Consider the following 25,735-nt stretch of genomic DNA (forward strand, 5'->3'; position numbering starts at 1 on the left):
CATTAGATCTCCATTGTCTAGACTAAAACATTTACATGAGTGAAAATGTCATTTTCACCCAAGGGGAAGGTAATTTATCCCCGTTGGATAAATTCACTCTGCTGAAGGGAGCCCAAGCTTGGTTCTGCTCTGTGTTCTCTTTGACTGCCTCCACAGTTTTGGAGTTGAGGCACCACCCCTGTGTCTTCCAGGACCACCCTTTGTGGAGTGGTGGGAGATGTGGGTTCTGTCAACCCCTGAACTGGCCTGGGAGTGAAATGGCCCAGCTCAGCTCCACTATTTACTTTAATTATATATAAATTAGATATAAATTAGATATAAATCAATCAGCACCTGTTCAAGGGTCTGAAGGCAGGTTCACCCTCAGTCCTGACCTGATTTGTCACTGCTATGGCAGACGTGGATGGGCTGCACGGGGAGAGCTTTGCTTTGTCCACAAATCCCAGACACAATGGACTGCGGGGAAGGGGAAATGATGCCAGGAGCTGGGGCAGACAGGGAGACAATTTCTGCCCTCCTAGGGCAGCCAATGCCTGGATCAGGCCTGCAACTTTCATTTCACAAATGTGCAGCCTTTAGCTGCTTTTACGTGTCCCCGGGCAGTCTCATAGACACCACCTGAAGTGTTTGAGAGCCTGGCTGATTATGGGTCTGCTCAAAGCCCTCTGAAGTCAGTGGGAGTCTTTCCCCTGACTTCACTGTGTTTGGGGCAGGCCCTGGATGTCTATCCCTCAGGTTAGACAGTTTAATCATCCATTCAGCAGTACACAAAGCAGATCACATACACTTTTAGCCTGCATTGTATGGTGTTATGAAACGAGAAGATTATTTGATATGATTCAGAGATAGCTCAGGTATAAGGTAAAAAAAAATAACACCTTTGATGTTTTACATCACACTTCAGTTATTCCTTGAGGGGCAAATTCTCGTCACCTTACCCAGGTGAATATTGCACTCAGTAATTTGGTCAAAAACGTTCCGTCAACCTTCTTTTTAATAGAAAATGTTGAGGGGGGGAACAGGGGGGGAAATTCAGCTTGATGGAGACTTCTGCCAAACAGGACAAAAAAGAAAAGGCAAATCCATGTTTTCCTTCTTTCAGCAATCAGAAAAAAAAAATTGGGAACAAAAATTAATTTTGAACGGATTTTGTAACAGGCCAATAAAACCAGTCTTTTTACTCTCTAAAAGCTAAGGAGAAATATCAATTTCCCAATTATTGCAGTCTCCATCTGTCACAGCTATTTCTAGCTGAGGTGTCAGCCATCCATGGACTATCAGCCAGACCTGATTCTCATCTTGACTCTCTTTGGTCAAGCTACAAAATGAGTCTTTGTCCCTCTTATTTTGTGCACTATCAGAACAAGAATGACAGGACCAGCTTCCATTTTTGAGCTGGGCAGAATTTGGGTACATCACACAGAGTCTGGTAGATCTGCAGGGTGTGCAGGGCCTTATCTCAAGAAGTCTGATGATCTTTTTTTTTTAATCTCTAGAAATAGAGAGAGGGCAAGAGCAGGGTTACTTGTTTATGTTGTATCATTTGAACTATTTATAAAATTTTTTGGGAAAAATCACCCTTAATCACCATTAAAAAAAAAAAAAAGGCAATAAAACCTTCTGTACAGGCAACAACACACCACCGTGGCCGAATTCCACGGACTTGGTGAGCGACAGGGCAAATCAAAGCCTCCACCTTCAGAGGAGCAGCAAACCACAGCCCATGGCCAGTGGCGGTAATTGAAGCCCCACTTCTGAAGGAGTTGGCGGGCGATGAAACCCAGCTGGGATGGCTCTGTTCTGCCTCTGGAATCCCCTCCCAGCCGGGATGGCTCTGTTCTGCCTCTGGGATCCCCTCCCAGCGCCCCGCATCGCTGCTGCTCCCCTGGCACCGCCGCTGCCTTTGTTGGTGGGATCCAGGTCTCCTCTGGGGTTCGGGGCTGATCCAGCTGTGCTGGCAGAGCTTTTGTAGCGAGGAGCAGCTCAAGTGCAGACCTGCAGTGGGTATACCTGCCCCAGCCTTCGCTGGCAGGTCGATAAGGCCGGCGCTGAGCAGAGTTAAAGGACCCCGTGCTGGAGAAATGCCACACGTAGGAACCAGCGAGTGTGGTACTCACTGCCCTCTGAACAGAGAGGAGCTGTGAGACAAGCAGAGAAGAAGAAAGGCGTAATTCTGATCCCTCTTGCTGTACCTGTGGAGCGCCAGAGTAAAATGCAATGTAGAAATTGTTTACCTAAAGTAAAAATGTTTTGTTGCCTTGGCCTGTCAGGGCCAAAAGTGTGTCTGTGTCAGGACTGTCTGCAGGCAGTCACGAGACAGTCAGAAATGAGTGCAGCTCTGTGCAGTGTGAGCAAGTACAAAGCAAATTCAGCTTAAATATAATGCATACAATATATATGCATAATATATATTATTATATAATATATATAATATATGTATATAATATATAAAATACAATATGTATAATAAAGTAATTCATTAACCTTCTAAAAAGACAGAATCCTCCTCATCATTCTCTCCCCTTCATCGAGGGTTGCCCTTGCTTCAGTAAGCAAGCATCTGTGTTGCTGATCCAGCACACCTCTGGAAATGCCTCTGGACTGTGCTTCTGCTCCAGAGGGGAATGCCTTTTTTAGGAGTTGTGAGTGCTGGGAGGGTGGCAGAGGTACCAGGCAGCTGAATTCGCAGTCATCAGCACAACCGTGGTTTCTCAGTACGGTTAAAAATAGGCAGAAACTGTTGTAAAATAGTCAATAGATCGTTAAGCATTTACTGTTAGTTTGGTTATGATATTGTTAAAAGGGTAATTATAAGAAATACGGTACTCAACATACCATAACACACCTAAGTAAAGTGCAGCCCCCTCCAAGCGAAACGAGCCAGCCTGGACAGAACCGTAATGGGCCAATCAAGTGCCTTAAACCTTCATGCAGATGAAGGACCCAAAATTAAACCAAACCAATGGGACAAAAAACAGGACAAAAAGGGGCTTTTGACCCACTGAATGTGTGCTGCTCCATCTGGGGCACCGGGGACATTCCCACATCGCTGCTGAAAGGAAGATCCAGCATCCTCGATGGGAACGCTCCTGCTTTAGGCCTTTCTTTTCCTTATAATAAATGCTGAAATCACTTTAGTACCGGGACCCTGCTCTCGTTTTTATCCGTAGCACAGCTGGGGAGGCACCTCTCTGGGTGCCTAAAAAAGAGTGGAGAAAACAAGCAAAGATGAGATTCTTTGTCTAAGTTATGCTTAACTTTAGTGGCCAGCAGCTGGGGTCCGTGGGCTACCAGCTAGGGCTGGTTACGGGATGATCCCCACAGCTCTGCCGGAGCAGAGAGGATGCAGGCTGAAGTTTGGGCCTTTCTCCTAAGGAAGGACAATTGTCGGCTGATTTCCCTGGGAGTGGGCTATGCCCCGGGCTTCTGGGCCATCATCTGACCTGGACTGGGGAGAGGCTCATTGTCATGGAGAACTGCCCAATCCAGGCATGGCCTTGGCATTTATAGGGGACTGGGACTCTCGGGGTGGGACAGCAGGCTAATTGCCTTTGTCTTCCCCCTCCCTCGATCGGGGAGTCTCAGTAAATCCCTAAACCCATGACAAAAGCCCTGCTGCTTTTAAGTGCTTTTCATTAAACTCAATTCTCTTGCCCTCCCTCTCCCAAGATTTGCTAAAAGAAGTCTCTTTCAATGGCAAAAGGAAAGCCAAAAGGCTGCCATTAGCTCATTCACCGTCTCCTCTGCAGCCTGGGTGCCTATTTGCTGAATCTGCTCTCAAGTGTCCCTTAAGCCCACCGGGGGCAGCTCCTCCGGAGGAGGGGCCGCATTCCCCGGTTCCAGCTGAGGATTTGCTTTCCCTGGAAGAAGCAGGCTCTGGTGCTTATGGCTGGACAGGTGCACCGGGGACAGTCAGACCTGCCAAAGCCTCCCCTGAGCGCACCACCATCCCTCAGGACCAGGGCTGGAGCACTGTGATGCGTGAATCCTTATTTGACTCTGCTCTGGCAGGTTCTGGCTATGCCCCTGCCACCTGAAGTGGCACAAACCCTGTTGAACCATGGGATATTGCTGAGGACATACTGCCAGGTGCAGACCACCCTGAAATACAGATTTTGTCATATTCGGGATCCTCGGGAGCAAAAGTTTATGGGTGCTGTGCTGAAACACAGCTGATGGAAGTGGCAATGTGAATTTGTCATTGGTCCTGCATTCTCAAACATTTATGGGTAATGCCTGCAGAGGGACAGCTGATGGAAGAGGGTAAATTTAAAAAAATCTGAGTGGAAGAACACGAGCTGGACACACAAGAGTGTCCTGCATTGGCTCAGCGCTTGCCAAGGTGTGAGAGCAGGCTGGCAGAGAGGAGAAGGGGTGCAATGGTCACTTAGATACACAAGTATGCAGTTCCTGGCTTACTTAGGGACTGGATCTTTATCTTTCAGAGGCGTTGGGAATCCCTCCTCTGCTCTTAGATCAAACTCGGCAGTCCAAACTCCAAATAAACCCATTCCACACCTGGTGGGATTGAAGCAGGACAAGACTGACCACCTTGCCCTTTTCCTAGTCACTCTGCCCTTTCCCTCCCATTATCGCTGCCACTGCAACACCCGAGATGGAATCAAAATCAGGAGGAATTACCCCTAAAGCCAGGAAGATGTTATCTGTGCTGGGAAGGGGCGAGGGGGAGGGGGAGAGGCAGGAGCTGCCGCCCACCCACCGGCCCCAGCGATTGCACAAAGGGCGCTCGGCCAGTGCCGGGGCAAGTTCTTGGTCCCGATCCCAAGCACATGGAAGTCATCTGACGTTTCGTCATGGCTTCATTATATTTTGGATCAGGCCAGCGGTTGGTCTTGCATCACTGCCCTGTGCGTTCTGCAGGTAGCCAGAGCACAGGCGCTGCCAACTGCTCTGTGCCCTGAGCAGCCTGCAGGGATGGCCCCAAATCACGGCAGATGCCTGTGCACTAAACAGCTGCAATTTCATGCCTAACTTCACCGGGGATGCTGCATTCCTCATGAAGACACCTACATTTGTGCTCTGTCTGCACACAGCCCCCGACAAACAGCTCGGGAACACGGCAGGGATGAGGGGGTGTAGTGTAATGGAGGATGGATTCTCCTGTCCCAGCAGCAGGAAATCAGGAAGGATTCCCAAAAGAGCTGCCTGGCCCTCTGGCTGACTGGTCCCAGCTCTTCACTGGCCGACAGTGTAAGCAGGTGCAATCCCATTAGAGAAACTGATTTGCAAAAGGGACTGGGCCTCCTGCTAGCTGGCACCACGGTGGGACCAGCCCCACCTCTTTTACTGTTGTTTTTGGGGTTTTTTTCTTCTTTTTTTACCAAACCGGGCTGAAAAAGGACAGTTGCGATTCAGACCGTGGAGAAAAACAAACAAACAAACGAAAACGACACAGAGCCCACACTGCACAGTGAGACTCCAAGAAACTGCAAACCAGCTCAGATGCATCTCCTCACTGCACAGATGAAATTGTTAATAAATTTTTACACCTTTTATCCCAAATGATGTGAAAGAAAAATCTGTCTCCCACAGAATTTTAAAATACTTCAAACATACTGATGAATCAGGCCAATATCTAACAATTGTTAATATTTTATTCCCAACAGCTGTTCAGCCTGAAAAGTTTCAGTAGTACACTAAAAACAAAAACAAAACCAACAAAAAAATTCAAAACAAATAAAACAACAAAAACGGGGGGAAACAAAGTAAAATAAACTTTAACAAAGTTTAAAACACATTATAAATAAGTACAGCTCCAGAGCATAATTTACAAATATAAAACCACATAGAAATGTATGTACAGAAGAGTTACATTACATACAAATATGTATAAAAATACCCCAGTGTTTATTCTTGTGCTAAAGCTGCATGGCTAGAGTTCTCTTTGGTACTAAGCTCAGGGAAAGAAGATTGTTTTACAAGACACAGCCCTGCTGTACAATATGCCAGGCACAGGAAGACCCTCTGTGGGTTTGAGGAGGTTTTGGGTGGGGGTTTATACAGGGTGTTCCCCCTGTGCATTGCATATTGCAGGATCAGGGCACAAGCAAGGGCTTACAGAGGCAATCGCTGGCAGAAGAGGTTTTTTAATACATTGTACAAGGCACTTCATAAGAAATCTCTTCATTTTTTTTTCCTGCTCTCTTCTAAGACTCACTGGATGTCTACGTTTGGCTCTTGCCAATACCACTTTATGGCTATGGTTTTTAAACTTCTTGTTCTACATTCAGGATTGGAAACCTCTGAAAACATTAATTCAGTTCACGCCTGCAGAATTTAGATGGCAAACCATCTACACCACCTAACGCTTTCATGGAAGGGGGAACAAACATTGCATCTGCCTTCTGCTGGTGCTTAAGGGGTGTTCCTATTTCGAAAGGTGAGAAGATCAGTCTTCCTGGAAGAACTCCTGGGAAGTGTCCACGTTGAAATGCTGTTTGCAAAAGCGCACGGTCCAACTCCCTTTCCCTTTGCAGCGCTGGCTGGCTGCCCCAGCACCCTACACCTCTGTCCCATCCCGTGTGTAGATGAGGCTGTTGACTGTGAAGTTGTAGTAGTGGTTGTACTGGGCTCCCTGGCTGCCGCTGCTGGGGTGGAAGGAGCTGTAGTAGGCCGGGGAAGGTCCCGCGACCCGCTGCAGCTGGTCTGGGGAAGGCACCTCCTGAGAAGAGCTGCTGGAAGGGGTGAAAGTGCCACTGCTCAGCTGTCCAGCAGAGAAGTTCCTGTGATGCAGGTCGCTGCTGAGACCCCCCGCCAGCCGGCTGCCCCCGCCGCTCAGGGAGCTCATGCCGCTGAAGAAGGTGCTGAGACAGCTGGGCGTGGATGAAATGATACTGGAGGGAGAGGAGCTTTTGGGATGGTCCCTGGCAGAGGGTGAGGGGTCCAGCTCTGGGGGTGGGCTGTTTCCACATGGTTTGCCTGTGGCTGGGATGGGTCTCTCTTCCTCGGCCTTCAGGCCCCCCAGAGAGGAGGCGGCAGAGGCGGCCGCGGGCGCGTTGGGCTCAGAGCGCCGCTTGCGCTTGCGACGGAAGTTCCCGTTGTCAAACATCTTCTCACAGTTGGGATCTAAGGTCCAGTAGTTTCCCTTCCCTGGCGGAAAACAGGAGACACAAGAGAGAAAGTCAACTTCTGCAACAGTGAGCCCCGCTGCTGACAGATAAGCAGCATCCATGTCTTGTCCAGCTGGCACAGAACCCACATCCCTCCTGCATCTGCTCCTCCTCCCTCTGCTGTCCAGTACATGGATCCAAAACCTGTCTCCAGGACATTTCCACCTCCATCCCTCCAATGCCCAAGTGAACCTTTAGGCCACATAGAAGAGGAGAACCTCCCCATCCTAAAGCACAAACAGATCTGCACCTGTACCTCCAGCCTGGCTTAAGAGAGTGTGAAGAGGCTTGCTCTGGCTGCCTCACAGAAGCTGGGCCACTTACAGCCATCTCAGCAGTGGTGACAAGGCAGTGCCCGGACCATAGCTCATAGAGAAGCTGATGGAGAGATGGGCTGGCACACTCAGGCACTCCGAGGGGACGGCAGGCCAGCAGCACTGAGCTGCAGACAAGCTGCCCCTCGCACAAGCCTTGGTGCTGGGTACTGTGGTGGCATCAGCTGTCCCCACTCTCCCTGCCCACGGCCGGGACGGGGGCAGTGACCCCACAAGGTCCGGAGCGGCTCCAGCCCGGCACGTCCCGGCACCGCCGGGCCGGAGCAGCGCTGTCCGGGCGCGCCTCCGCCCACTCGGGCACCGGCTGTGCCCCGGGGCCGGCCCGGGCAGCGGCGGGCAGGGAGGGGAGCCGTGAATCACGGCCCCAAGGAGCCGGGCCTTGCACAACCGGCGCTCCCGGGCTGCTCGGGGAGCGGGCGAGGGCTGGGGGCGGCCGCCCCCCGCCTACACCTCTGGCAGGGCAGGCCGGGCCGGGGCGAAAGGGAAGGGTCGCATCACAGCGCCCGGGTCACGGCAGCGCGGTCCCATCACAGCATCCGACTGGAAGGGATGGAGAAACGCGGGCTCATCATAGCGCTGGCCCTGGGGGGACGGGGAGCGCGGTGTCGGGACTAGAAGGGGACTGACTAGAAGGGGACAGGGGACCCGCCGGCCACGGGGACGCTGCCGCCCCTCTCTGACGGCGGTGCCGGTGTCCGCCCCCGCCGCTCCCCGCCGCCCAGCCATCCCTCCCGCCCGGCGCGGCACCTCACCGGGGTCGTCCTCGTCGCGGGGCACCTTGCGGAAGCAGTCGTTGAGGCTGAGGTTGTGGCGGATGCTGTTCTGCCACCCGGCCTTGCTGCGCTTGTAGAAGGGGAAGTTCTCGGCCACGTACTGGTAGATGTGGCTGAGGGTGAGCTTCCTCTCGGGCGCGCTCTGGATGGCCATGGCGATCAGCGCCGAGTACGAGTAGGGCGGCCGCACCAGCTTCAGCAGCTCCTCCTGGCTGGCCAGGCTCAGCCAGCTCAGCTCCGCGCCGCCCGCCGACGGCGAGCCGGGCGCCGGGGGCGAGCCCACGAGCTGCCCGCCCCGCGAGCAGCCGTACGAGGCGGGCGGCAGGAAGGGCGCGGCGGCGGCGGCGGCGGCGGCGCCGGGCGGGCCCTGCAGGTAGGGCGCGGGGCTGTTCATGCCCCACAGGTACCCGGCGTTGGCGGGCGCCCCGTAGTCCCCCAGCGCGTAGCCTCCCGCCCGCTGCCCCGAGGAGGCGGCGGCGGCGGCAGCGGCGGCGGCGGCCGCGGCGGCGGCGGCGGCGGCGCCGGGCGGGTGAAGGCTGGGCTGGGGGTACACGCTGAAGTTCTCGCTGCAGTACACGGCCATGTCGGGGGCTTCCTGCGCGCTGCGGGGCTGCGGGGGCGCGGGGGCGGCCGCCGGCGCCGAGGCTCTGGGCTGCGCCTGCTGCAACTCACCGGCGCTCATAATCCCTGGCCATGCAGGGCGGCCGGCGCTCCCCGCCGCTCCCGTGCTCTGCCGGCGACACCCCCCGCCCCGCGGCCCCGGTGGCCCTAGACCAAAAAACTCCCGGGGGGCTGCGGCGCGGCGCCCTTATAGGCGCTGCCGTGCGCCCGCGCTCCCCGCCCGCGGCGGGGCCGGGGCTGGGCGGGCGGCGGCGCGCAGCCAGCAGCCAGTAGCGCGGCTCGGCGGCGGGCAGGGAGGCGGAGGGGGGCAAGGCCGGGCCCCGAGAGCGGCGAGGGGGGAGGGACCGGCGGGGGAGCTGCGGGAGGCGCCAGGGATTTGGCTCCCGGCAGCGCGGGGGCAGCATCCCCGAGCCGGTCCCACCCCTCCCGTGCTGTGCCCGTGCCCCCCCTTCCCGACCTGGGGGTCTCTGCCGGTTGCCCCCCTCCCCGGGGCTGTCCCGGCGCTCTGGGATGCCATCCTGCTTTCCCACGGGTGCCATCGCCCCCGATCCCTCCGGCCCCGCCGCTGAGGTCGGAGGGGGATGAGCATCGCTGCGCTTCCCTCGACGGGAGCGCCAAGGGAGGAATTCGCTTAAACTCTCTTCTAGAAGTGTAGTTTTGCCGCCCGTCTCCCAACAGCCGCCGTTCATTAACTTTGGATAAGGAATTGCCCGAAATTAAACAAACAAACCCCGCCGGTGTCTTCGCTCGTACCGCGGGCGGAAGGGGCTGCAGGGCGCGGGGCGAGATTTGGTGAATAAAAGTCATTTTCGCCTTAGTGCTCCGGGGCAGCCTGAACGAAAAGCGCATCCTTTTGCCGAGAAAAAGCTCTCGGTGTTCATAACGATCCCGACACCCGGGATCTAACAGGGGCCAGCTCCGGCAAATCTTCTGGTCCGGGGCAAAGCACACGTGTAACAACAAAAATACAGTCAATGGAGCGGGATGGTTTAGAGACTTTGTCTAAATACCAGGTACATGAGATGTACATTTCATCCCCCGTTCTTAAAAGGAGTTGTTATTCAGTTTTCTGCTGGTAAAAATTACAAAAAGAAAAATAGTGCCCTTTCCTGGTGTATACACGAAGCGCTCTCTGCAAGCGCCGGGTGTCTTGGTCTGACAACAGGATTTGGGGCAGAGAGGAGCGTTTGGGAAAAGTCTTTGCATTTTATGTCTTCCATAAAATATCTATAAAAGCACATGTAAACCAGTGAAGCTTTCCCGAGCTGACTTCAATCCCAAATTTTCATCCCGTGCGTGATTTGAGCAGGGAAATAATAGCCGAAGGATTTCCAACTTTGTATTTCGTTTTGAAACAAGTGAAAAAACCTTTTTTGAGACAGAAAATAACTGAAAAAAGTGTCTGGGTTAAAGAATTAGGATTTGGGGTTTTTTTCACTTTAATCATAAAGAGTTGTTTTGGGGGGGGTTGTTGGTTTTTTTTTTTGTTTTTTTTTGTTTCTTGGATTTTTGTGTGTGTGCGCGCGTGTGGTTTTTTTTTTTTTCTTTTTCTGTTGTTATTTTGTTTGTCACTGTTGCTTTTGCTGATTTTATTCTGCACCCCTTGGGAAAACAGCTTTCCGTGTATATTTGGATGCCCAGAACAGCAGGAGAAAATTTTACATTACGTTTCACAAGGTGCTTTTTCCCTTCTCAGATTCCTTCTCTTTAAGATTTATAACAGCTCCTCATCTTTTTTAGAGCAGGGTCGCGGCGGAAAATGCCGGTTTGAATTCTGACGGGACAGCAGGCATCCAAAACAAACAGTTTACAGAGGAATCACAGCTAGAAAGGACATTTAAAGGACAAGAAACAGGTAGACTTTTAAGAAGCAATTTTCCTCTAAGTCTGAAGAGCTAAGCCGAAAATATTATTCTCTAAAATTGCAACAAATCTGTGTTTATCCGTTTGGCCAAAACCCCCGCGATCGTTGCAGCAGGGAGAGGAGCAGTCAGTGGTATCGCCGTATCGCTCGAAATTGAGGTTTTTGCTCCAGGGATTTGATGTTTTTGGGCAAAGGCAGAGCCATCTAGAGGAGCAGCCCGGCTATGGCGAGGCGGGGAAGGCAGTTTCCCTCACAGGCATGGGGTGCTGCTGCCTTCGAGCTTCCCTTAGCTGATTTGTCTGCCTCCAACAAAGGAAACGGGTTAGAAAATAATGCTGAATTAGCTCTAATAAAAACGCGTGTCCTCAGAAAACTCCAGCTTGCTTTACCAAATAGTAAGGAATGTGAAACAAAAATAGCTTTAGAGAGGTTATTACATAGCTGGGATGGCATGGATATACAAACCAGCACTTAATTTAAAGAGTGGAGAGAATAAAGCTTTGATGCTGTGACGGCTGTAAAAACATTTAATTTTCTTAATGCATTTATCCTGCAAGTAGCACGCAGGGTTGCCTCGAAACATCATCAGCTCTCAGTACAGACCTGTTGCTGTTCCCTTCTGCCAAGGCATGAGGAGAGCATGAGGAGATCCAGCACTCTGCCTCTCTGCTCTCTAAATGCTGGGTTTTTTCTGGAGAGCTCTGGGAGACGTTTGCCTTGCAGAAACACACCAGGGAGCTGGCGAGAGATGACGAAACACCAAACTGAAATCAGTTTCAAGGTAGGAGTCTGAGGCCAGCGTCCATCACTGGGAGCAGATTGGGGCTGGGTTTCAGCAGCTTTGTTGGCTCTGTGAGTGGGCAGTGAAGTGTTCTGGACAGAGGAGCCTGTGGCACCTCGAGCTGGGCTGAGCTGTATCCCCAGCCAGCTGGGGTTAAGTGCAAACCTCTCCAGCCAGCTGCCTTGGAAAGTGTTTCAAGGCTTCCCAAGTGCTGCAGGAGAGCAAGGTACTCCCCATCTTTGCCTGGTGCCATCCCCACCGTTGGCTCAGGTGCTGTGCCTGTCCTTGTCACGCACGCAGCACACACTTTTCCCCCTGCAGGAAGACACTGGCTGTGCCTCTGGGGCCCTGCTCCTCTGAACGTGTAGGTACAGGCTCCACTTTCCTGGTGTGGATCTCAGGTGTGTGTGCAGCTGAACACAGAAACCTGAAAAAGCTTCAGAGCTGAGTGCCCAGCCCAGCAGGGGAACAGAGACCTGCGCCCACCTGGACCTCTCTGCGTTTCCCAAGGATGCTGAGCTCTGGGAACGGGGTGTGTGTTGGGGGAACAGAACACAATAGCCCATATTGGCTTCTCTTGGCTTTACTAGGAGGATAGAGAAACCAGGACCCCTTCAATGGCTCCAGATCTCTGCAGGTTTGTTTTGTTTTGGCTGCGTTTGCAATCCGAGTCTCGCTTTTTCCCCGGGGCTGGCGAGGAGCAAGGTGGTAACTCCAAGGTCCACATAAAATCTGCTCAGTAAAAATTCTTTTCTATCTTTCTCCAGAGTGATCAGTGAAATTTGGAATGAGTTCTTCATCGTCAGAGGCAAGATGAAAAAATCATCTTTTCTCTTGAAGTACTCCCGTCTCTCCACCCTCAAGAACAATAAAGAACTGACTAAGAGCAGCTCAAATTAAATTTAAGATCTAGTATCCCTCCCTTCCTTAGAGCCAAGCATTTTTCTCCCTATTCCTCCCTATTAATATGCTATAAGAACATCTCTTTTTTTCACTCAACCCCTGATTTGTCCTGCAAGTGCCTAACAGAGAATATCTGATGGTGTGCAATAGATGTTTTACTGCTGTGAATTTGGGAGGGGTGTTCTGTGTACGTGTACACAGGTTAAAGTAATTTTTTATCCCTTACCTAAAGAGAATGATGTATATTCCTCTCTCTGTATCTAGTCATCTACTGGACTGAAGTTCTGGCAATCTAATTTTGCCAGCTCTCCTTATGGTAAGATCAGAGGTTTTCAAACCTTTTCCTGATTTTTCAGACTCTACCATGTTTCCTGGGGAGGTGTCCTCAGCCCACCATGTTCAGGCTACCAGCAACAGGCTTGGTTTGGTTGTGAGTTCATGGTCTATCTTAAACTCTGCAGGCTGCAAACTGAGGGTTTATATTTTGGATTATTTATATTAATATTTTCTCAGTGCAATTGTATGTTGCTGAGTGTCATGGAGCCACAAAACAAGGATTAAATAATAGTTCATCACAAGCTGTAGATGCTGCAGCACTTTGGGCTGCTGGGAGCAAATCCTGGTTGAAAGGAGCAGTGTCTGCTCTGTGTCCACTTCTCACTGGTTTTTATGGCTGCTGTGCTCTCACAAGTGTTTCTGTGGCTGACTGCGGCACTAATCCGGTTTGAGAAGAACACTCTCTTCCCAATCCTTTTCTTTCCCCCTTTTTCTTATCCCCTCAGGTTAGCTTTAGCCTGGGCCTGCCTAGCTCCTTCCTGAGAGCTTGTTAGAGACTGATTACTGAAGTTTTGATGAAAGCTTCATTGTTTGTAACCCCTGTAAAGTACCCCGAGCTGTGCTCCCAATAAAAGCGGGATTAAATAGACACCTCCGGAGTGAGACAGTTGCAAGTGGGAATTTCAGAGTTTTGAAGGATTGAGGGATGTGGCCAGGCTTCAGTAACTCTGTGTATCAGAAGTGATTTTACCAGAACTGGGAAAGAAGCCTGACTTTTGTGTTTAGGGGGGAAAGGAACCTGGTGGGAGACAGAAGTCACCTGTTTGTGGCTGGATTAAGCACACGCTCCGGGGGTTTGGAAACACGTTTGCAGAAGTTCTCAGCACCCTGCATTCCTCCAGCCTCTCCTCAGGCTTAAGTTCATAAAAAAGTATTTTAAAATTCTCACTCTGATCACATGAATTGAATCCTTCCTTGTTTTATTTTTTGCAACAGTAAAAAAGTCCACTTGGCAATGATGTGTGCTTGACTTGGTACTTTTGGGTTGTGTCTTTTCTGGGAGGAATGTTAAGCAAAGGGCTTCATCCCTTCTGCCTAGAGCAAGAAACTGACCTGGGCTGAAATAAAGAATCTCTGTGCTTTTTGAATGTTTTTTTTTGTGTGTAATGGGATATTTGAAATAGAGTTTGGTGCTCTGGGCTGGTTATTCTATAGTGATCACTCCTACAGGGTCCAAAATCTTTTGGTCCTTATTCGTCTGAATGAGCCACCTCCACTCTGGAACGAGTAATAGAAACAGAAAAACATAAATTTATGGTCAGCTAAGGTAAAAAATAATCAAAACTGTTAGTAGATAAAGGCAGTGGCTGCCATCACCACCACCACAAGGAAATGGAGGAGTATTAAATTAGTATTTCTTTTCTATGTTTGTCTGGGGCAGAAAAAATCAGATAGCGTGTTAGTTTCAGGTGCTGGTGAAAAAGCATTTTGGGCTCCATTAATAACTAGGGATTACGTTAAATAGCAACCACATAAATGAAATATTTTATGATAAGCCAGTCCTGGTAATTCACAGCCAAGGGTTTCAGAACTCTCTGAACCAGGAACATATTGTGTGGGCTGCTAATGCTGGTTTTTTATTTTGGGACACTGGCAGTGTTTTAGAGCACTAAAAAAAGCTGATATTGGCTGATTATTTTAAAACTTTGGGCAAATTATTTGGTGATGCTCAGACTTTCAGCCCTTCACTGTTAAAGGCAGGAAATGTATGGGTGCATCTTTTAATTAATGATTAATTTCCTTCTTAAAGGAAGGCAGTGAAAGTGATGCCAATGAGTGTGTGTAGACAGAAAATAGACCTTGTCAAATTAATTTGCTGTTATTCTCCAGCAAGAGGGAGCAACTCTTGATGTAACTGATTTCTGAAAGTGTTTGATTAGTTCTGTCTTGGAGGTGGTTTTTACAAACTGGTATAAAATCACCATAGTGCAAATTAAGTGGATCCAACTGGTTAAACCAAGATCTCAGAATTTCACTGTGAAAAATGAATCCCGGAGTCTCTGCTCAGGGAAATTTGGTGGAAATTTGTTCATTATTCTGTTTCTGTAATCAATTTAGGGGGAAAATAAAGGATCATTGTATACTAGTTGTGAAGGAGTCTAAAATTGAGAGTATGGAGTGTTAAATAAGGAAGAGAACAGCTCACTGACACAGATTTATCTCTGCCTTGGGATGGGGGGCAAATGGGCAGGATGTCTTTTGATATGGAAAAGATAAAGGACACATTTAATAAAAAAGATTATATTGAAGAGGTGATGGAGTCTGCATAAAAAATTAATAATTTTTAAAGAGGTTATTGTGATTCTTGAGAACAATCAGCTGTTCCTTGTTGTGCTTTTGGGGTGAATGAGGCACAAGAATAAGAGATCATAATAACTCCATATTGATGCTGTATGAAATTGCGATGGCACCTATAAAATCATGAGTGGCAGGGTAAAACAACAGGGATGAAGTTGTTTATTATCCAGTTAAATACAATACAAATACCCTACAGGAATTAAACTAAAACTGGAACCATGCTTGTGAGCAGATACCACCACACAGCTGTGCCTTGAAGCTTCTCAAGGAACTCCCTTTAATGACTTACAGGAAGGGAATATTAGGGGTGACTTGTTTGTAGTCTGTAAATATTTCAGCAAAACCTGGAGCTTGAGAATAGAGTCAGGGGCCAGAACTGAAGCAGGACAGAGAGAAGGGGCTCAATTCAGCTGGTCACACAGAGACAGCTGACCACAGTGACACTGCAAAGAAACATTTTGAAGTCTGTTCACTCTTCTTGGCTCTCTGCTGTCTCCATCTTGGTCAGTGTCTGATGAGAGGAAGTGGCCCAGCAAAAGGATTGCTGCTAATGGAAGCTTTGGCCAGCAGAAACAGGAGTCTGAGATCAGTTTGGGTAAAATCTCACTGCTAATGAGCCAGTTAAAGATTCCAGCACAATCCTCTGTGCCTTTGAAAATCAGGTGGACCGATAAGGGAGTGACACCACATGGAGAAGCCTTGTTATAAAGCAGTGATGCAAAACACCAGAGAGGCATCAGCAGGAATCACACTTATAAAAAACCAAACCTGGTAAACTCAAGATTTGTCACCTTACAGAAATCAGCCTTTCTGTTCAGGGCTGTGGATCAGGTTCCCTGATGCTCACAGCCTCATGGGTTCCTACGATCGATGCTGAGGAAGAACTTCCTTGATTTCTTTGAAGAATTTCAGGTGATTTTGGTACCAGTCAAGGTGTGCCTAAGCCTGACCTTGGGAGTGAACCACTCATGTGCCCAGTGACTGACATTTGTGACTGACTGGCACGTGCTAGAAACCAGCAAAGGCAATACTAACCAGGACAGGCATGGCAAGGGCCTGCAGGCTCTCATGAGACTCCATGTAAGCAAAAAGAAGTGCAAAAACTAAACAGTCAACAGAGCTGAAAAGCTCTGATTGGCATTTAGGAAGACCAAAATTAGCAAGGAGAGGAAGAGCAAGACCTGGATTTCCCCTGGGGTCTTCTGAATTAATGATGAAGGGATCTCCCTGCTTTGAGAGAAGGACAGGCTGAAGAGATGGGGGAAATATTACCAAAGTTTTTAAAGCTGACCCATCAAGAGATTTAGAGATTCTCAGTGTTTGTGAGATTATAATGCTTCAGAAGAAGGCTGACAAGAAAATCTTGCTAGCAAAGGTGCAAAGAAGACTGAGAGAATTGGAATTGTTCTGTCTGGAGAAAAGAAGGACCTGAGGTGATCTTATTGCAGCCTTTCAGTGCCTGAAGGGAGCCTACAGGAAAGCTGGAGAGGGACTTTTTACAGGGGCGTGTCATGACAGGACAAGGGGGAATGGCTTTAAACTGACAGAAGGCAGGTTTGGATTGGATATTAAGAAGAAATCCTTTGTGAGGGTGGTGAGGCTCTAGCACAAGTTGACTGGAGAGCCTGCCTCATCCCTGGAAGTGTTGAAGTCCAGGCTGGACAAGACTGAGAACAATCTCTAGCAGAAAATGTCCTTGCTCATGCTAGGGGTGTTGAACTTGATGATTTTTAGGGTTTCTTCCAACCCAAACCTTTCTATTAAAGGCTGGGAGACTGAAGAATTCTGAGGGGCTGAGAAAGGATTGATGTGGCTGTGGCATGGGTCACTGGCCCAACCAGGCACCTGTGTGTTATCAGGAAAGAAAAGATCCCTGAAACATGGAAAAGTGTTCCTAGAAGGTGAGTTCCCACAAGGGTCCTTCTGAACATTGTGTGTTTCCTGACACCCAAGGAAATTCCTCCCCGTGCTCCTTGCTGGAGGAGTCAGAAGGTAAAATCTTTTCCAAAGAGCAAGAGGGACAGTGCAGCAAAACCAGTGCAAGAGGCTGATCCCTGGCAAGTTCAGAGATATCAAGGAGCACTTCATCTCTTCAGTTGCACAATTTCAAAAAGTCATTTGACCCGGAGTGTTGCAATAGGTGTGTGGAGTGTCCTAGGGCTATATGATATGTGTAAGAAGCTGCTGAAGAACATTATGGAGAGGTGAGGTCAGCAGCGCTGGTCAAGAACACGCTGAACAACTGGTTCAACACCATGACTGGTAGCAGACAGGGTGACTTGATAATTCACAGCAACTTCTGCAGCTGCATGTAGAAGCGAAGGATGGAGTTACAGTCACCAGAGACTTTGGGCAAAGGCAGAAGATCAAAAAACCTGAAGATGATCACATCTGCAGTGGTGGTGCCGGTTCCTCAGGCCTGCAGAGTCAGGTTGCTGTGTCCTGTGATGGATGATGCAAATCAAACACTGGCATGAGCCAGGCACAGGCCAGGAGGAAAGGGAGAGAGGATGGGAACTACACGGACAGGCAGCAGCCGGGTGGACAAGGTGGACAGCCCTGTTTGTCTGGGACATTCTGCCGCACAGCAGATCCCTCACAGAGATCTGCAGGAGGATGTAGCTGGCACATGTGAGTGCAGATCAACTGAAACAGCCATGAAAAGACGCAGAAAAATTATGGAAGGAAAAAAGCAGGCTGCTCAGTCGGTCCCTGTCCTTGCTTTGTGTGCGAAGAGATGAATGGTCAGAAAGGCAAAAAAAAAAAAAAAAAAAAAGCTGGTGTTTGCAATGAAGTGTCACCGATTTTGGGAGTGTGCCAGGACAGGGACAGTCAGCAGGAAGATGTGCAAACAGTTCTCTCTGTGAGGAAGCTCTGACTGCTGCATGGATGGATAATCTCCTTGAACACACCCTGTTCTTTATTCTGGTAAAGGGAAGAGGGTTAAGATTCAGATGTTAACAGAAATTAGTTTATTGCTTTTCATTTGGATTTTTTGTTGTTAGTTTACAGTTTTCTCAACAGACGTGTGGACCCTCATACCCTGCATTTTCACTTGCCTCTTAATATTCCCCCACAGACCCTTTGGGTCCACAGCCTATGGATGGAAGGGGTGGAGGACACAAAAAAAAGGAACCTGTACCTGCTGAGCACAGAGGAGCACTTGGGAATGACTTGTAACTGCCCTTTATGGTCATTAGTCTGTGGGACAAGATATAAAGGGCAAACATCTCTGAAAATGGAGATGGGAATACAAGGGAACCGAGAGGGGAAGGGACAAAGAGCAAATTTTTTGCATGCAGCAGTTCCAGTTCACCCGTGAGCAGTGAAACCACTTTGAGTTTCAAAGGGGGGACCTGTGTCCCCAGGTCACTCTAATGGGCCAGGCAGACAGAGCCCTGACAGACAGCAGCCAAGCATGTGGAAGAGGCAAAACCAAATTTCCACAGTCTCCTCTTGACAAGGAGAGTGCAATCTGTCTTTTTACAAGTCAGGAGATTCCTGCAGAGCAGTGAATTCACATTGCATAGTCCCAAAGTTTTGGATGGGATCCCTTAGAGGAAAAAAAAAAGTTCAGGATGGAGAGAACCAGATGATTTAATCTGGGTTGTAGGAAGGGTGAGTGAGATAGAGGTGATTGAGCAGCATCAAAGGGTGACAATCAATTTGAATTTCCCCAGAAGTGATGTTGATGCCTGTGTTGCTTCTCCCCGTGCTTTTTCTTTAATTAAATACCGAATGTTCCATTAGTAGTTGGAATAACATGCTGTTCTTGGGGGAAAGAAAACCCAAGTAATCCCTTTATCTGCTAAAATAGATGATTTCTAGTAGATTAAACAATGGCCTTTCAGCTACCAGAGCATAGTTCAGGCCATAATTGAAGTCCTCTCCTTGGCCTCTCCTGGTCCATGGCAGCCAGCAGCCCGTGGAGCCCCATCATCAGAGATAACCTCAGTGACTCTTGTCTGCACTGAGTGTTGCTCCAGATGAGGAGATTAGTCAGAGATAAAGCATATTACCTGAAAATAATAAGTGATTACAGTCCTGGACTGTCTCTCCACATTCATTTCATGCTGGTTAACCCTTGCAAAACTGGCTGCTGGTTGGGTTTAGGTCTTTAAAGAGGAGGGAGGGTGAAGGAAGGTTTCCAGTGCCTGAGTGGAAAAGGAGGAATTTGGCCCTTTGTTGTCTGTTTCATTGTCTTGGTGGGGATTTCTGGGAATGGCAGGAGGCCTGGCTGCAGTCCACAGTCCATGGAGCAGTTGGAGCTGTGCCTTGTGGGGTTTTTGTGTGATGCCATCACCTCCTCCTCCCCGTGCTGGAAGCTGTGAGGATTTAAAACTCCCTTGCAAGTGATCTTCCATTTACCTGAAAGCAGCACAGGAGAGCTCTGGATGCCCAGCACAGACTCAGTGGCTGAATTTCCACTGCTGCATTGAGCAGGACCGTGCCATGGGCCCAGGCAGTGACCTGCAGCAGTCCATGCTGCCCAGCTATCAGCAGGGACCTGGCATGTTTTGGGATTTACAGTACTCTCCCATCCCCAGGCATGGCTCAGAGGCTACAGACTTCTCCAGTGGGCAATTCCCATGGGACCAGTCTGTTACTGAGAGTGCTGGCTGGGCTGTGTGGATGTGAGCTCAGAACACAGAACAGCCCCTGGTATTTTTTTCCAGAATGGATGTAGCTACTCTGACTTGACAACACAAAACCATTTATAGCTTCTCTATTCATTCAACAGCAAGAGATCCAGAGAAATAAAAAAACATTGCAAGGTTTTTGTAGCAAATTTTAAACCTGTCTAGATGGAAAAAAATGTAATATAGTATTCTAGAAATTCAGGTTGGCTGCCTAGGGATGTTGGAGATAAAAATGTAAAAGAAAAATGTTGAAAAATGCCTTGAAATCTGCTTATGGGGCTGTGTGTTTTTACCAGTTCTGGGAGTGAGCTCCTGTGCTACAGAGAGTGTCCTGGTGGGACAATAATTCCCTTGGGCTCCCTGCAAATATTACAGATTAATTCCTGGCCCATTTGAGTCATTGGGATTTTTGTGACCGACTTCATTAGCACCACGGCCCTTTCATTCATAAAAGGCTCCTTCCCAGCTCCTGTGCCATTACAGCATCCCCTGTCTGTCATCAGCCTGGTCTCCCTGAGTGAGGGGAGAGCAGGTTCATCCTTCTTCTTCTAAATGCTCCATCAGCCGCTCCCTTGAAAACTGTAAATAAAGGCCGCTGGGGATAGCTTTTCTGCTTGACCCCTCACCTGAAATGAAAATAAAGGTGACTGAATTTCATCCTGACGTGGAGCTCCTTCCCAGGCTGGCTCTTTCCCGTGGCTGTTGACAGTTACCTGCCAGCCCCATGGTTACCTTTGATTTTGCCGTAATGACATCTCCGTGCTTAGGGTGGCTCTGGGACTGTAATCCCCTCTGCAGCCTCAGCCAATTTATGGGGTAACCTGAGACCAGGCTCTCTCTTCCCCGTGATTTTTCCACTTGTTAGTGCTCACTGAAGGCATCAACAAACTAAATGCAGGGTTTCTTTTGTTGCATGCCCAGGGTTGGTGAATATCTGCATCCACACCTGATATGAATCTTGGCCTTCAGAAAGATGCTGCATGTTCTTGCCACATGAAAATGGCACAGGGTTTAATTTCCCCAAAATGCTAAAACAAATGCTTTGTTAGCAAAAGCCAGGCAGTGCTCCAAGGAGCTGTTAAGAGCAGAAGTGAGGATTCAGCAAAGTGGGGTTTATCCACAGTTTTGCCACAGATTTTCTGTGTGATCTATAGCTTGCTTTGTCTCAAAGTGCTTCTTCTTTAAAAATCTTTCCAGTCAAAGTCTTGATGTGTCTCGTGTTTAGACTGTTAGCTTTTCAGGGACAGGGCTTTTTTATTTGCACAGCAGCTTTGATAGCAAGTCCCTGATCTCGAGGGAACCTACCTGTGCATGTGTAATACAGTTTTAAAAGAGAAGGCTCAGCTTCATCACAATGAATGATCCCGGTGTTAGGGGAGGACTCAGGTCCTGCTCCCTTCTCCCTAATGTGTATTATTTGGCTTTTCTAAAGGAAATCTTAGGGCAGATGATTTCCACGGAAGTAGAAGGAGGATCCCTGGGGAAAGCAAACACTTGAGACTTCAAGGTTGGGATGGCTTTGGTGGCACACTTCTCCACTGGCCATCTGATCCAGGAGGTGCCCGCTTCCTAAGCACAGATCAAAGACAAAAGGTGACTTCTGAAATGACATGCAGCCACCTCTTGCATTGCTTAAATTCTCTCCTCCTGCTCCTGTTTGATCTCACTTTACTTTTCCTGTCACTGGAAGCAGGTGGTTCCTTTATTCTCCCCGCCAAGTTTAGATCAGCTGAACAGTTCTAATGGCTGCAGTGAGAATCTCCCCGTGGCACAGCCAGCCTAAACCTTGGAGCAGTCAATGGAAAAGCTCCTCTTCACTGCAGTTTGGTGTCTGGATGAGCAGATTCAGAGTGGTCATTGTCCTGCCAGCCTTGCCTTTAAGAAGCAGATGTGGTTGTGATGCGAGGTGACACTCAGGGAAAGCCCAGGAGCTCCTCCAGGCCTGTGGGCATACAGCTGGAAGATTTTCATGATGTGCTAAAGGTGCACATTTCCTCTTTATGCCTTGTTAGCAGAGGCTCATGCTTGCTACCCTGGGCTCTTAGCTCCATAGGGTGGCTCTGCTGACTGCTGGTGAAATTGCCCAGCACAGAGAAAATGTTCATCACATGAGATGAATGTGATCACGAGTGACAGGCATAAGTCAAGTCAATGTCATTTCGAAACCAGAGTTGCATTAGATCAAGAGACTCCCCAGACTTGGGTCACTTGTGTGCCCTGCTCTGAATTTTTTCTGCTTTTCCTATTTCTCTGCAAAGCTGCTCTGCTTTACTCGTGTGAGCCTGTCTCTAATTTTAACCTGCTTTTTCCAAGGAGAAAGAGAAGCAGAATTTACCTAACAGGCAAGCTCTTAACAAAGCCTGGATACCTGATACACATAATGGTCCCAGAGGCATGTTTACTTTGGCCTGAGTGAGTGAGTGAAAACCATTTTGGAAGGACTTTTTCACCTCCAGCAACTTAACCTAACGAGGAGAAAAGTGATGTGGTTAAAGGGCTGTTTAAACAACGGCATTAGGGAGCAGATTTAGGCTCTCTGACAATACCCATATGTATTTGCCTTACACAGGTGCATAAATATGCCATGATTTATATCACAGGACACATCTCATAGGCAGTGATGAGATTTCAGCCGTCCTCTGCTGATGGATGGTTTTTGGGGGATTATCAGGGACAAACAATTGATTGTTTTAGCAGGTTACAGCAGAATTGCCCAAAGATTTGGAAAACCACGACTGAGTTCACCAGCTGCCCTGGTCTTTTGCACTGAGGAGTGTCTGTGCAACAAGGAGTTTGGCTTTGGGGGCTCAGTCCTGTAAGTGCTTTAGGTAAGTGCTGGAGGAGAGCAACAGGGGCCTCAGATTTAGGCTGAAGAGTGCTGCTGGTTTCTGCTCACAAGAAGTCATAAATGCCCAAATTTATCCAGAGAGCAGGAGAGGAGGATGAAATAAATAACTCAGTGGGAAATGTGGCCATGCTGGAGTGCCACAAAAGTTCATGTTTTTACACCCAAATGGGTGGCTGACCTCCTGCTGACAGAATGGGCTGTCAACACTCCTCCCTCGAAGAAGAGTCTCCTCTTTGCACTTTGTGTCCTGGTGGTGATAACCTGAATGGAGATTCCCAGATTAAACCCTGCCTCTTCCACACGCTGGGGGTCCTGCTTACCCATCACTTCCCTCTTTCAACATCCTCATGGGGGCAATGAATCTTATTCCTGGCCCAAGGAGCACTTGCCAGGGGCTGGGCTGACAGGGAGGTATGTCCTCCTTGGCCATGTTTTTGTGCATGGAATTGTTAATAGCTGAGATGGTTCCCCCAGGTCCTGCCAGTGCACAGAGGACAGCCTTGCACAGGGGCAGTACAGACCTAGAGAGAACTCTTGTCTTTCACAGGTGGAAAAGACAGCAAAAATGGTAACTTAGGGCCAAACTTAGGCAAAATTTATCTTTGCATCATGTCCTATATGCAACTGCAGTCTTACTGAGACTACAAGATTGACTTTCCAGAGATACCTCTGAGTACAGGGGGAATGACCAGCAGGATGCCAGGAAGGATCTGCACAGGCCAGGTACACAAATCTCATTGTTTTACATTATAGCTGAGGTTCTTGACTCCAACTTAAACTCTTCCTATGTGATTTTAAAGGATCTGAGCTCAGCTATCACACATTTGGGCCCACTGGCAAATTCTCCCAAGGTGCTACTCAAACACATGAATGTCTGCCTTTGACTTTCTGGTCCTGGCTGATGTGTACTTTGCTTTTGTGCAAAGGTGGAGAGGCCAAAAGCACCAGCACCCTCTGAATACCTTCCTGGATGTTTGGAGTTGCCATTGCCTAGAGAAAGAGGGGCACTGCCATTCAGATGAGTGGTTTAAGCTCCTGACTATGGGAATCTGAGCCATCATCTCCCTGGAGTATTGTGAAAATAAACCAATTATTTAAGAGTAATTTCCTCCTGCAGGTGTTTGTTTGGTCGTCAGCACTATCTGCTGTCTCAGGGATGTGCAGACAGCTACACAGAGAGCAGCCATGCAGGGCACAGCTTTCTTCACATCTGTATCAGCAAAGAGGAGGCAAATAAGTTCTCTTGGAGGCACAGGAAAGTGAGAGCTGCGAGTTTGGTTCCTCTCCACTTCTAATTGGGATTATGCTGGCAACTATCAGCCCCATCTTTTGATATTTGGGAGGAAGAAATGGGAAACTGAACAGCAATAGTGGGCTGCTCCTGCATAACCCATTCTGGCAAAATGCCTTTTAATTTCATGTGAGCTGTGCCTGCGAGAAGACGGAAGGATCAAGCTATCATCAAGAAAGATTAGGATTTGGAGCCAGGTTTTGGAAATTGTCTCCTATCTCAGTAATGAATCAGACACCTTAGGTTAAATTCGGATCCTACTGAATAAGCATTTTCCTTTTTTGTGTTTACCAGGGCCAGGATTTTACCCCTAAGTTCAAATATTCCCAAACACTGCTGTGCCTGGGCTTGGAGCTGGTTACCAATGTTACATCCTAAAATTGTATCTCATTTATATTATGCTTGTAGGACCTGATTTTGCTTCCCATTATGGGGGTTCCAATGCTGAATTCAAGATGAGGGACAGTCCTTTTTTTACTCTGCTGTATTACAGAGTAGTGATATTCTTAAAGTGATTCTTCTTAATTTTTTTATTAGTCCTGGTAATTCTAGATTGCAGGCTTGGTTTCATTTACATCAGAAATAGAATCCATTTTCCCTGCCCTGGAAGGAAGACACTCTCAAGAGCTTACTGATATTTGTGTGTTTGACTTTAAGGCAGAAGTTTGTTCCTAATTAATTGAATAAGTGCTTTAATCCCTGGCCTGAGGGCTTCCCATAGAGCATTAGCTGTATTAAGAAGGAAATGGAGTGTAATCCCTTTAATATAAGCACAGGAGAACATGAGAGTTTCACATTTCTGGAAATAGTTTCTTTCCTTGATGCGTTATTTATTCTAATATTAATTTGCATAAAATGCAGGGAACACAAAGGGCTTCTCCTCTTTCCTGACACCAGTGCAGAGCTGTCAGCAGCACACAACACTTGCCAGAGCATCCTTGGGCTCCAGTTGCACACTGTAAGAGTGTGCAGAGAGAAATAACTCATGGAATTCAGCTCATTCCAACGGTGCCTGTGAACACAGGTCTGTGACTGGCTCTCCTCCTGGAGCTGAGATCTCATCTTCCTGCCTCATCACCACCATTCACGGCTATTTGCATCACTGTAGTGGCAGAGAATCTAATTTCTGAGCCAATGGCTGCACTGGGCTCATGTGCAGCTACAGAAATTGGACTCTTGGGTGAGATTCAGCTCACCAAACCCGGGTTTCTGGATTTATGTCATCCCCAGCTATGTACCTGCAGTGGTCACATGAATTGTCCTAAAGGAGCCAGGAGGTCAGGAAGGATCAGCTCAGAGGGAGATGTCCTCCTCATGTACACCCAAAACTAGGCAAGATCAGTCTTTTGGTGAAATGCATCCAAAGCTGGTCAAGGCTTGGTGTTTTTTAAGGACTAAATACTGCTCTGTGTATCTGATGGGGTGTTCCTCTCTATTCATGGGACAGAGGATTCCATTTGAGCATCCCCTGCTGCCTCACCAGAGGAAGAGGATGGCAGCATTGGAGGGGGACAGTTCAGGTGTCCTCAGCCACCCTCTGAGCCCAAGTGGAGATCCCTGCCTGCCCTAATTCTGCAGAGTTCCCCATCCTTCCGTGCAGGGAGGTAAGGATGCTTTCCTTCTGCTCAGCACACTCACCAAGTAATGTCCTTTTCTCCTCAGTTTCCCCACCTTTTTCTCACCTCTTCAGCAGGATTTGGGGGGAGGCTTCAAGAGCTCACAAGGGGCAGCCTTTGTCCCTCTCCTGGCCAGGTGTCCCCAGCATGGCTGGCTGCAGCTGGAAAAGTGATAACAGCTCCCCAGCAGGATTGTTGGGTGCCTTTGCCTCCAAGAAACAACACCAAGCCCCTCAGGCTGCCCTTCCTCCAGCGAGGCCTCCAGGGTTCTGAAGTTCAGTGGTGTCACAATGGAGTTT

At 48.7% G+C, this 25,735-nt stretch overlaps 1 protein-coding gene and 2 long non-coding RNA genes across 5 annotated transcripts; 1 reads left to right on the forward strand and 2 right to left on the reverse strand.

The window, feature by feature from the left end:
• Positions 1-5,592: 5,592 nt before the first annotated feature.
• FOXI3 (forkhead box I3) lies at positions 5,593-8,994 on the reverse strand. The gene is made up of 2 exons (XM_064419010.1): positions 8,218-8,994; positions 5,593-7,110 (listed from the first exon to the last, which is right to left on the reverse strand). The coding sequence occupies exons 1-2, from the start codon at positions 8,918-8,920 to the stop codon at positions 6,521-6,523; spliced, it is 1,293 nt and encodes a 430-aa protein (XP_064275080.1). The 5' UTR covers positions 8,921-8,994; the 3' UTR covers positions 5,593-6,520.
• Positions 8,995-9,338: 344 nt separating this feature from the next.
• On the forward strand, positions 9,339-14,114 carry LOC135299672 (uncharacterized). 3 transcript variants are annotated; one of them, XR_010361618.1, is made up of 3 exons: positions 9,339-11,504; positions 12,095-12,141; positions 12,272-14,114. It is a non-coding gene; the product is annotated as an uncharacterized LOC135299672 (long non-coding RNA). The 3 variants fall into 3 exon arrangements; XR_010361617.1 differs by having other exon boundaries at positions 9,339-12,141; XR_010361619.1 differs by lacking the exon at positions 12,095-12,141.
• Positions 13,647-25,729, reverse strand: LOC135299671 (uncharacterized). Its single transcript, XR_010361616.1, has 2 exons — positions 25,503-25,729; positions 13,647-13,961 (listed from the first exon to the last, which is right to left on the reverse strand). It is a non-coding gene; the product is annotated as an uncharacterized LOC135299671 (long non-coding RNA).
• Between the last annotated feature and the right edge of the window lie 6 nt (positions 25,730-25,735).

The sequence above is a fragment of the Passer domesticus genome, chromosome 4 (genome assembly GCF_036417665.1).
Source record: "Passer domesticus isolate bPasDom1 chromosome 4, bPasDom1.hap1, whole genome shotgun sequence".
In the NCBI taxonomy this organism is placed as follows: Eukaryota; Metazoa; Chordata; class Aves; order Passeriformes; family Passeridae; genus Passer; species Passer domesticus.